The sequence below is a fragment of the Balaenoptera musculus genome, chromosome 16 (assembly GCF_009873245.2).
Source record: "Balaenoptera musculus isolate JJ_BM4_2016_0621 chromosome 16, mBalMus1.pri.v3, whole genome shotgun sequence".
In the NCBI taxonomy this organism is placed as follows: domain Eukaryota; kingdom Metazoa; phylum Chordata; class Mammalia; order Artiodactyla; family Balaenopteridae; genus Balaenoptera; species Balaenoptera musculus.
In genome coordinates this window covers 5,877,003-5,889,085 of record NC_045800.1, presented here as the reverse complement: position 1 = coordinate 5,889,085, position 12,083 = coordinate 5,877,003, and the positions used below count along the sequence as shown (strand labels likewise).

The following is a 12,083-nucleotide window of genomic DNA, read 5'->3' as shown; positions in this document are numbered from 1 at the left end:
ACACACGCGGCAGCATCAGCGGGCCCGTCACAGGATGCTTTAACCCCACAGGCCTGTGACTCCCTTGAGGGCTGGACCGCGTCATACTCACCATGCCTCTCTCCACACCGCCAGCCCAGGTGCCCAGGAGCAGCTAGTTCTGTTGGGAGTGGAGAGGTGGCCACAGGACGCATCTCCATGGTCCCATGAATCTCTTAACTGACCCCCCATTATAACTTCCGCCATTCACACCCAGATCCTCTGTGGTCTGGACCAGCTGTCCTGTCTCCACCCAAAATCCATCAATGTTCCCTGCTACCTACAAGCCCTACAAGGAGAGTAGACTTCTCATGGCTCGTTCATGGTGGGTGTTGCCCTCCAGCTACCAGTTTTGATGCTCTACCAACAACATGCTGTTTAGAGGTTCGCAAATCCTTCTCCTTGTTCTTCTAAGCATTTGCTCCAGTTTTTTTCTGGAGATTTCCCTGTTGCTCCCCCATCCCTGCTTCAGGCCTAACCACTAACCCAGATATCTGGCCCCCAACCGCCTCTGGCTAGAGCTAATTACACTTTCCGTGGTACTGTTTCCATCTCTTGTGGACCTTTAGTCTAGCTCACCCTGTACTCAGGGAAGCCACGGCTTCCTCCCATCCTTCCCCACCACAGATCTAGCGATGCAAGGGCAGTCCTGACACACTCATCTCCTCCAGTGCTCACGACAAAGCCTTGTCCATTATCTTCACAGTCTCCGCTACTGTGGCCAGACCTCCCCAGTGGCATGGCCTGTACTCATCTCTAGCCAGCCTCAGCCCCCCTGCCTGGCCCTCTCCCATCCGTCCTCCACATTGTCCAGGAGACAATCACCTTCACAGCAAATCTAATTAGGTCTCTTCCCCTTCAAGGGCTTGGCCCAGGCTTCAGTCCAGACTCTCTTAGTGGATTTATACGGACCTTCCAACTTGACCCACGGGACCTTGGATTCAGACTAGCCTCCGCTCCGCCCCTGCACCCCGGTCCCCTGGACCCCAAATCAGCCGTGCTCTTTCCATCCATTCTTTGCTTTGTGTGTGCTTTTCCCTCAGAGCCTGCAATGCTCTTCACCTTAGGGTCTGATTTTTAAACCTCTAATCAGCTTTCGAGTTCTTTCTCAAAATCATTTCCTTGAGGAAGATGTCTCTGTCCAGCCCCTCCTCGCAGCATGTGGGGCCGTCCTCAGCTTCCTGATGGCTCACCACAGGCACAGTTACAACCCCGATGTCTCTGGCACTGGAATGAGAGCACCTGGAGGGCAGGAAGCACCGTGCACAGTGCCTGGCACACAGTGGGTGCTTAATAAATGCTTCTTTGATGGTATACAGTGGGTATTCAATACATGCTCCTTCAATGTATTGATGAATAATGAGCTAGAGATTCACTTGGGTTTCAAGAAAAAAAGTTTTTATCAATTACCATAAATATTTTAACTTTTATAACCCAAAGCTCTATAATCTTTTCCTTTCTGTCCTCATCCGTAGCTCTTTGGGAAAATCTTTACAGTGATAGGAAATCTAAATTTTCCTCTGTTATAACTGGGCACCACAGATCTTTTTTCTATTGTATTCCTATGTTTTTTAATATATCAATGGTCACTGCAATATTAGTAGGGGTCAGCCACTTGGCCTTTAGAGAAATGATGGCCTGGTTTGAATTCTGTGAGAGGCTGAGATGGGGCCTATCTTAAAGGCACTGTGAGGTCAGTGCTGCACTCTGTTTGCTAAGCGCCTGGCACATGTGGGGCCTCCACTCCCCGGCCATTACCCTGGCCAGTCAGTTACTGAGGACCACCGTCAGCCTGGCGCACCTGCTGCCTTCAGGGCAGGCACTCCAGATCTCAAATGTTCCCTAACGAAGCCCGAAAACCCCCCTGGGCACCTGGGAGTGGTCTTCCTCTCAGCTTCAGGCAATGCTGGCCTTGTGCCCAGCAGGGCTGGGATTTCCTGACCCATGCAGTGCTGTCTTTTTGCTGCTTGGGGGGTAGAACTTGCCCACTATTTAAAGCTGCTGGTCCTGCTTCCTTCTCTGCTTGTACAGTTGGAGAAAAGGCAGATTCATAAGGGAAGCTCAAGTGAACCAGGGCCCAGGAAGACCCTGCACCGTGCTCCCTAGGAAGATCAAGGAAGAATCATCTCAACCCTACCTCCCTCGCTCCTTACCTTCCAGGAACTCTCTTTCTATCTGCACACCATGGTCTTCCTGCAGAGATGTGCATAAATCTTGGAAGGGGCAAAGGGACCCAGGTAAAGGGATGCTGAGTTTCGGGAGGCTTTGCTGTTGACTCTCTGCGGGTTCAGAGAGGTCACTAGACTGACAGCTGTTGCTTGGAGAGCTAGACCCATCAGGAAGGGGATCTTTAACCAGCTTCTGTTCCACGGGGGGAGCAGACACAGTCACATGTGCTCTTTCTTGTTGCTTCTCGCTGCTTCCAGAAAATACTTTTGGTTCTACTAAAAATAAAATGAGAATTGTGCTCAGAACATCTGATGAGCCCACGTCTAATGTACTGACTTCTGCACGCCACGCTCTCCCAGAGACGGGCAGATGGGCTACAGTGCCGCCTCAAGGGGACAGGCGCCACTGATGCCGACGTGCATGTGCTCACCCAGCAACGACACGTGCTCACCAGTTCCGGCCAGACGTCCCCGGGGTTCACTCGGGAGCCCCTCTACATGCATGTGGCTCTGAAGAGCCTGTGCTCCCTGGTACCCTTAGGAGCTCAAAAGACCTTCCAGACAGTAGATAACTGAATGGGTGGTTTAGCACATTGACTCTGGGGGCAGATCCCTTGGGTTCAAATCCCCCCTCCACCACTTCCATGCTATCTGGCCTCATCTATAAAATTGAGATAATACTATAACAAGGTAATAATATTAAATATTATATATTTAATTTTAATATGTTTATTTTTGTAATAAATTTACCTATTTAAGTAATATGTAATATATTTATGGAAAGTATATAATCATATTTTATATGATAAACAATGTAAGCATACGATTAATATAAATACTAAATGTTAAAATCAAGGTAATACTATAACAAAATAATGATCCAGCTAAGGTGTTTCGCACAGTACCTGATACATAGTAAACACTTAATAAATGTTCATTATCATTATTATTCCAGAAACAATGATGCCGGGTTACGTCCTATGGCAAGTGCAGATGCAGGATGTAATTTATCAGCTGTCTGTGCTCACCTCTAATAAAGCAGTGGGTCTAAAAGGTGTACAACGTGTTGCTTGTTGCCACATTGTAAAATATCAAAGGTCTGGAAACCACCTTACGCTCATCAGCAGGAGACTGTTAAATAAATTACAGCACTTCCGTGCTTTGCAGCAGTGAGAAAGAATAAGGCACATGCTCCTGGGTAGAGGGGGAATCATCTCTAAGATACATTATCAAGTGAACACAGTGTGGACAGTGTGCCAGATCTGCTTCCCCAGTCAGTGCTTATCTGCTCAGAACATCTTTGGAAGGGCCCCAAAGACCCTGGAAACTGGACTGTCTTGGGAGAGGGCAACTCAGGACCAGGAACTGGGGGCGGGAGAGAGACTTCCTTTTCACTCTTTGCCTGTTTTGTTTTTGCTTTCTTTTTCTTTTGGAATACTCTATAAAGTTTTAAAAGTTATTCACTTTAAACAAGGCAGTGACTCTTGACCAGGTGCCATCTCCTCCCTATGCTGAGGTCACCTAAGGGGAGACAGGCACGGCTGCCGGTGGGACGCATCTAGACCTCCTGTGTACGGGGGGCAGAAAAAGGGTCCTAAAAACCACTAGAATAATCGAGATTCTTGGAAGAGTCTCATCATATTTTCTGAGATGTCTTATACACAAAAAGGAAATGAGCCCATGACTACCAGGCACTGATTAGAGTGGTGACTTCTCTTAAAATGCCACTTGTCTGCAGTTCCTTCCAGCCTCTCTGTCCCTGAGTCCTGGCATCCCAGCCAGTGAGGATAGGCTGAGCGTAGTGGGAAGAGATGGAACACAGACGGTTCCCTTGCTGGGTGTCCTGGCTGTGGGACCTGAGGCAGGAGGGCCAACAAGAGGGTGGACCCAGCATTCCTAATCCCACAGACAAACAAACAAAATGAAGGTAAAGTACCCCCTGGGTCCCTGTGCCTGTACATGAAAGTCCCCCCAAATGGTGGTTGTTACAGACCTTATCATTTGGAGAGGGAATGGCCTCCTATGGAAAAGTTGGGCTTTGCTAATTTGTACAGAAAAATCTTTCCAACCATGTATTTCAAAAACTGTCAATTCTGTTTAAGTATAAAATAGCATAAGCAAAAAAAGTCCTAAAATAGTTCTTCCTTTCTCCGTTGCTTCCTTTTATTAGAAGTTTTTTTTAAAGAATCAAAAACCAAAGTAATTATCAGTGATGCAGTCCCAATCTACTAGTTCCATCCTGAGATTAGACTCTTTAAATAAATGGATTATTTATAGACTCATGGAGAGCTAACTATCTATCTGCTACCTATTTACCTACCTACCTACCTATTTATTAATTATCTAACTTTCTATCTGGTTTAATGTAAATTCTTGCATGAATGATTCTACGCAAGTCAGGTGTTCCAATTGTGACTTGAAAGAGTTAAAACAAATCCTCCAAAGTAGAATGTAGTTGGTGAACTGGGGAAAAGAAAAATATGCAGTCAAAGAAAAACTTTCCTGACAACTTATTGATCAGGGCTTTTTGTGGATTCTGAGAAGTACGATCATCAGCCGTGAAATGATCCGCAGGCAGAGCCTCTGCCAGGCAACATCGTCGTTTTTTCCCCCCACACACTCTGCATGCAGGCTGTACTAGAGTTCTCTATTCATGGCTCAGATTTTAAACTACATCACTCCCGTGAAGACCCGTCCCCTCCACAGGCTCTGCCCGTCTTAGGAGAAGTTGAATCACGCAGCAGCCTCTAGCAGGGGTTTCTATCTCTTGGACTGAAACTCAGAGCCTGATTCCTGAGGCTGATGCTTGGAGGGGCTGGGGTCCCGCAGGTTTCCTTTAAGCAGCCACAACCCCCATTCCCTTCTCTAAAACGCGATACCCACTGGCTTGATATTCTATAGCTCAACTACCCAGCAAACTCACCTACTCAGAGCTGAGCTAGGCTCTAGGATGTAAACCAAAACCAACCAAAAGTTCTGCCCGACAGTCATGAATTCCCTCTATTAAACTCTCATCTTTGACTCAGAGATGAGCTCCTTGGACCATGACACGGTGCTTATCTGTGCTCCTCTAAAGCTCATTTTTTGTTGTGAAATGTATTATATTTGTAATTAAAGATATTAGAGCACCTATGAACCTCCTAGATTAAGAAGCAGAACTTTCCTTGGGCTTCAGCTTTCCTATCTGAGCCCCTTCTGGATCATACTCACCCAGACAGAACCACTCGCCTAAATTTTGTGTTGCCTGACTCATTGCTTTTGTCTATAATGTTCCCACCTATGTAAGGATCCATAAACAATATATTTTCAATACCAAAAATCTGAATAGCAAGCACAAAGCCAGCTGTGTTAAGGTAAAGACATCACTGTATCCATTAGGAAAAAAGCTTTCAGGAGGAGAGAGTTCAGCATCTCAGGGCCATCGCTTCCCTGAGACTTGATGGGATGTGATTCTGGGGAAGATAGTGGTGAGCCGTGAATGAGTCCTGAAAACAAGGGGCTGAGCACAGTCAGGGCGTCAGGCAGGGCTGGCGGGCAGCAGTACAATCAGGGCAGTGGGCTGTGCTGGATTTTCTGTTCCTGACCTCACCATGTCCAACTGCAGACCTCAGGGCTAAGTTCCAGCAGGGCGCTTCTCTGCGCTGAAATGTGGGCCCTGAGCTGCCCCAAGTGCAGGGCAGGGAGGGGAGAATGGAGACGTCACCGACACAGCATCAAGACCAGCCAAGAAGAGACTTGAATCTGGGCCAGGCAAGGGCACCGCCAGCGCACGCAGATCCTTAGTACAAAATGAGGGAAAGCTGCCCGAGCCCCAAGACACTGTGCCTCCACGGGCCAGAAAGTGTCATAATGAGCCAATTGGATAGAAAAAGATACTTTACTGCTTCTTTCCAAATATTGAGGTGATACATAATCTTTCGTGTTCTCAGACGAGCCCCACACTGTCACACAATTCTAATAACTGTGGCAATTCGGGCTCACGATAGGAAACGAGCAAGTGGAGGGCGGTTGCTAAGGAGCGGACCAGCACAGTCGCCAGACTCTGTCAGTGGAACCGCAAAGGATGAGCGAGAAAACCATAAAAATCACACACAGGTCCAGAGAGCATAGCTGTATGGGGACACTTAACAGCCCAAGGCAGGTAAATAACGTAGAGAACACATTTCAGAGTCATTTATCTCCAAGTTAGTTTAGATTTGTTACAGGTGTTTTGGTGTCAAAACTGAAACCAGTTCTCTAGAAAGATCTTCCCTTAGGGTTTGGGTCTCAGCTCCATACACCTCCCTGCCTTCTGACACCAGCCAATCAACCAAAGAGATGTTTCCAAGCAAAGTAGGCTTCCTTGAATCCAAGGCCACATTTTCTCCCACATTTTAATGTTTCGGGAGGTTATATTTTCTCCCCTCAAACGCTAGACCATCTTAACAACAGACTGTCTTAGAAATAACAGTAACTGAAGCTTGTGTTGATATTTCTGGGTCATCGATAAAAATACCAGTTTCTAAATGCAACTACAGTGGGTCTCAGGCTCTCCTAAAAATCTGATGTTATTTGCCACTACCCTGAGTGGCCCCAGACTTTCCTCCACCCATCACCACCTTTTTAAAGCTCCTGCATCTACATTTTGTGTATAGCTTACCTATCTGATCTTCCTGCCTCACCTGTGGGCTTTCCTCCAGCAAACCCCATAACTCTGCATCTCACTGGAAATCAAAGAAGTGAGCTGGAGAGGACGGTGTACCCATCAAATGGAAAGCCACTCTGAACAGCGCCCGGGGGTGAATCACGCACAGACCCCCTCACTTTAGGCAGGATTTTGCTGTCCCCAATTTTGACACAGGGACACAGGAGGCTGCTGCTGAGGGGAAAGGCAAGGTATTCTCTGCTCAATACATGCTAATTCGTGGACACAGATATCGCTAAAGAGGAAGGAAAAGGCAGTAACCCTGGGTACTCAAAACACACACAATTTCTCCAGCAGGTGAAATTCTCTCCCCTTTTAACAGGAGAGAAATCCCCAAACTACCTGCAATTACAGTACACAGAAGATGACATAAAAGAGTCTGTTGGTGACCAATAGAGAAACAACCAACAGAGAAAGCAAACAATAAGCTTTTACAATGGACGAGGCTAGTGGGTACTTTCTCTGCTTTTTAACTGGTCAAGACTTCATCTTCTGGCAGCAGATGAAAACTTGATTTCCTCATGGAAAGAGGTGTCCATTTGGTACCCTGCCTCCCACCCGATCTAGACTTCTGTTTAAAATCAGCCAATAATCGTTTCAGCATATTTCTGTTAAATTTCTACATAGAGATGTTGCAGCCCAGGCAGGGAGTCAGAAAGGGGGGAAAGAGGGGGGGCAGCAGCAAATGAGATAAACGGCTCCTGGCAGAGAGGAGAGGAGAGGATCGGGAAGAGAAGCTGTGTTTGGGACCTGCAAGTCCCAAAGCCCATCCGCTCGGCCGGAGCAGAGCTGGAGCCGGCGCCTTCAGGAAGACAAGAAATCAGGGGAACAGACAGCAACTTGAAGATCAGACAGCAAGGATGAAGGGGCGTCCAAAGGCAGTGGGGCCAGCGGAAACACACGAGCGAGTCCTTTCCTTTCCAGGAAACTAGACTTCCCGTCCATATGAGCCCTTCCTAGACAGTAAACAGGTTTCTTCTGCTGTAAGCGGGAAATATTTCTTCCTAAGGAAGGAGACCTAAGTGGGGAGGGGCGACGGCCAAGAAATAAAACCGACTTGGGAGAAGCGGTGGCAGTAGCTACAGACCTCTAAAAGGAGCCTTCCCTTTTTGGAACCTGGAGCAGATAGGGGTGGCGGGGGGTGCCGAGAACTGTTGTTAAGATGTCAATACGGTGTTAGGACCAAATATGCAAGCCCTGGGATTGGAAGAACCCTGTATTCAGAGGGAAAAGGGGGAAGATGCAGTATGTTCATTATTACTGTTCTAGGGTCAAGTTTCAAGATACCATGTGGGTTAAAGCCACTGTGGAGAACTGTATGGAGGTTCCTTAAAAAACTAAAAATAGTTACCATATGATCCTGCAATACACACACACACACACACACACACACACACACACACACACACACACACACACACACACACACACACACACACAGAGAAAATGGAATACTACTCAGCCATGAAAAAAGAAGGAAAAGCCATTTGCAGCAACATGGATGGACCTGGAGATTATCATACTAAGTGAAGTAAATCAGAGAAAGAAAAATATTATATAATATTGCTTATATGTGGAATCTAAAAAAAAAGATACAAATGAACTGACTGACAAAACAGAAAGAGACCCACAGACATAGAAAACAAACTTATGGTTAGCAAAAGGGAAAGGGGGAAAGGTATAAATTAGGAGTTTGGGATTAACACATACACACTACTATACATAAAATAGATAACTAAAAAGGACCTACTGTATAGCACAGGGAACTCTACTCGATATTTTGTAATAACCTATAAGGGAAAAGAATCTGATATATACATATATATATATATATATCTGAATCACTGCACTGTACACCTGAAACTAACACAGCATTGTAAATCAACTATACTTCAATTTTTAAAAAAAGATACTATGTGGGGAGTTTGCACACAGCTTTCATGTACAGTAAAGGGCCATTCATGCATTGAGAGTATCTAGAATGGATACTGAGTACCTGGACGGAGCTCTTTTTCCAACTATGTCATTATCCTAGAGTTTTAAGACTTTTGAACAAAAATCTCAAAACATACAAACAAATATTTGGAAGGCAAAAATAAAACCCACACATACATACACACATGCACACATGAAAACACACACAAACCTGCCTGTTTTCTAATAAATGAATTACCTGGACTCTCTTGCAGGTGATAAGAGACACAAGTTCCAGTCAATGATTAGATCACACCTTTCTAGCTGACACCAAGGAAACAAGAGTCCCAGATTATCAATTTTCCCATAATCCTTTATCCCGCATGACTCAGATTCCCAAAGCACAGAAAAAACATTTTAAGCTTTTCTCAAAACTTGCTGCTAGTTTCCAAAAATGACTATTCGAGGTGATAATTTTTTTTCAGTAAGGCGTATTTCCTTTTAAAAAACATTTTGTAAATTATAAACGCAGGGCTTCCCTGGTGGCGCAGTGGTTGAGAATCTGCCTGTCAATGCAGGGGACACGGGTTCCAGCCCTGGTCTGGGATGATCCCACATGCCGCGGAGCAACTAAGCCCGTGAGCCACAACTACTGAGCCTGCGCGTCTGGAGCCTGTGTTCCGCAACGAGAGGCCGCGATAATGAGAGGCCTGCGCACCGCGATGAAGAGTGGCCCCCACTCGCCGCAACTAGAGAAAGCCCTCGCACAGAAACGAAGACCCAACACAGCCAAAAATAAATAAATAAATAAATAAATTTATAAATTATAAACGCAATAAATTATCACTGTCAAATTTGAAATATTAAAAAAATAAAAATCATTGACAATCTGTCACTCACAAAAATGTTCACAGTGGTTTTCTTTGGGAGGTATAGCACATTTCTAGTGGAGTAATACACGGCTGTGTCCCCCTTTCATTTCCATTTTGGATATAGCTTATAACTAGAGAGGACCACCCTGTGCCATACCAGTGGTACACAAAAGCACGGGTTCATTATCACACTATTATTTGGGAGGATTTATTGCTGTTGATGGCCACCTTTCCGTTCTGTTTAATAATTGTCAGGCTTTCATCTCTCCTCCTCCTCCTCTGGCTTTTCCTGGGTGCTCTGAGAATTACCAAGCAGGTAATGCTGCATGGTAAAAACTGATTAAAAAAATCAAACCGACCTGCCAGGTGTCAAAGGAAGCAGCAGAGAAGAATCTTAGTTAAGGCTCCTGCAGAGTGAAATGCCCGCTCAGAGCCAGCTCTCATCCCATAATCGTGTGTGTGTGTGTGGGTGTGTGTGTGTGGGTGTGTGTGTGTGTGGGTGTGGTGAGGGCAAGGAGGTCCCAGGTCAGATTTTCACCCCATTACCTGCTCTTTCAAAGAAATTGCTTGACCTCTTTATCTTCAATTCAACAACTATCCACTGAGTACCTACTATATACCAGGTACTGATATAGAATGCTTCGGATGCAGCAGTAAAAACAATAAAATTCCTGATCTCATGTCAAGGACTGCTTGCTCCAGCCCCTCCTACAGCCAATGACCATCACTTCCACTCTAGCTCCCCAACCAATGACATCACCTCCATTCCTACAGCCAATGACCATCACCTCCACTCCTACTCCCCTCCCAACCAATGACATCACCTCCACTCCTATAACCAGTATCATCACCTCCACTCCTACAGCCAGTGACCATCACCTCTACTCCTACAGCCAACGACCATCACCTCCACTGCTACAGCCAATGACCATCACCTCCACTCCAGCCCTTCCTACAATCAATGACCATCACCTCCACTCCAGTCCCCACTCCTACAGCCACATTCCATACCTGAAATGTACCCATACCCAGAGCTGCTTCTCCCCTTAACCAGTAAATTAAAACCTCCTACTCTCTGACGAGATCCAACAACTCTTTCAGCTCGCAGAATGCTCTCTCCATGCCTTTCACATTATCACTGAAGACCTTAAGTCCCCACCACCTCTGGTAGACTCGGCTGGTTGCCTACTCAATATCCATTCTTATCTTTTTTCTTAACTTAGAGAATCCTCATTTTGTTCAGGATGATAATGGGCCCAGCTAAAAAATCACATTTTGCTGTGGTATGCTACTGCTCCAGCCAGCGAGATATAAGCAGAAGTCCTTTGGGAGAACTTCTGGGAGGGTCTCAAGAGGGGATGTTCAGCTGGTATCCACTGTGGATGTGGATGTGGATGTGGACGTGATGGCTGGAGTCCTGGCAACTATTCTACAAGCATCATGATGAGGGTCACACCTGAAGGAAAGTGGAGCAGAAAGCAGAGGCGTGAGCTCCTGAGGACACTGTGGGCCTGCCATACCTGCCCCAGATTGCCCACCCCTAGATTTCTTTTTTTAAAACATGAAGTATAGTTGATTTAGTTGTGTTTCAGGTATACAGCACAGTGATTCAGTTATACATATGTATACATATATATATTCATATATATATATATATATTCTTTTTCAGAATCTTTTCCCTTATAGGTTATTACAAAATATTTAGTATAGTTCCCTGTGCTACATAGCAGGTCCTTGTTTGCCCACCCCTGGATTTCTTTTATAACAAAAATAAACCCTTACATTTTCAAGCCACTGCTTTTTGGATGTGTTGCTACTCAAAACTAAACGCGAGTCGTAATTGATCTGAGCCCACCTATCGAGGTATGGGCCTGGATCGGCCAGGTGAGCAGTAGCATGCATCAGAATCACAGGGAGGCCTTGTGGAAATCCACTACCCAGGGCGGCCCAGCTCCAGCGCTTCCAACTCAGTAGATGTGAAGTAGAGCCCAGAAATGGGCATTTCTGAGTTCCCGGGTGGTGGCCCTGAGGCTGCTATTCCAGGAACCACACTCTGAGAACTACTAAGTTAGGTTACAATGCGGTAAAGAAACAAAGAACAAAAACACATTTCTGTGACTCAGTACCTGGCGACTAAAAATGTGGTCTATGAACGCCAGCACTGACCACACCTGGGACCTTGTTAGAGACGCAGAGCCTCAGCCCTCACCTCTGACCTACTGAATCAGAATCTTCCCTGGAGCCCCTTCCCAGGTGGGCGCAGCACAAGTTACACCCCCAGAGCCAGCCCAAGGGGCTCTGCTCATCACAGAGGCTCATGGAGGCTCCACCTGGGCCTCCGCTTCTGTGACCCCTGAGAGAAAGGGCACAGACTGTCTGCACTGGCCCATCAGGGCTTCCACTCCCAAGCCCTCCGATAGCTCAGTT

At 46.2% G+C, this 12,083-nt stretch overlaps 1 protein-coding gene across 1 annotated transcript in view; it reads right to left on the bottom strand.

Moving 5' to 3' along the window:
- The window catches only part of C16H10orf90 (chromosome 16 C10orf90 homolog), a 245,815-nt gene that overhangs the window by 32,824 nt on the left and 200,908 nt on the right, over nucleotides 1-12,083 (bottom strand). Inside the window, exon 5 of the mRNA XM_036828851.1 lies at nucleotides 2,172-2,462. Within this exon, the coding sequence (XP_036684746.1) occupies nucleotides 2,172-2,462 (291 nt within the window). The remainder of the gene's footprint in view (nucleotides 1-2,171; nucleotides 2,463-12,083) is intronic.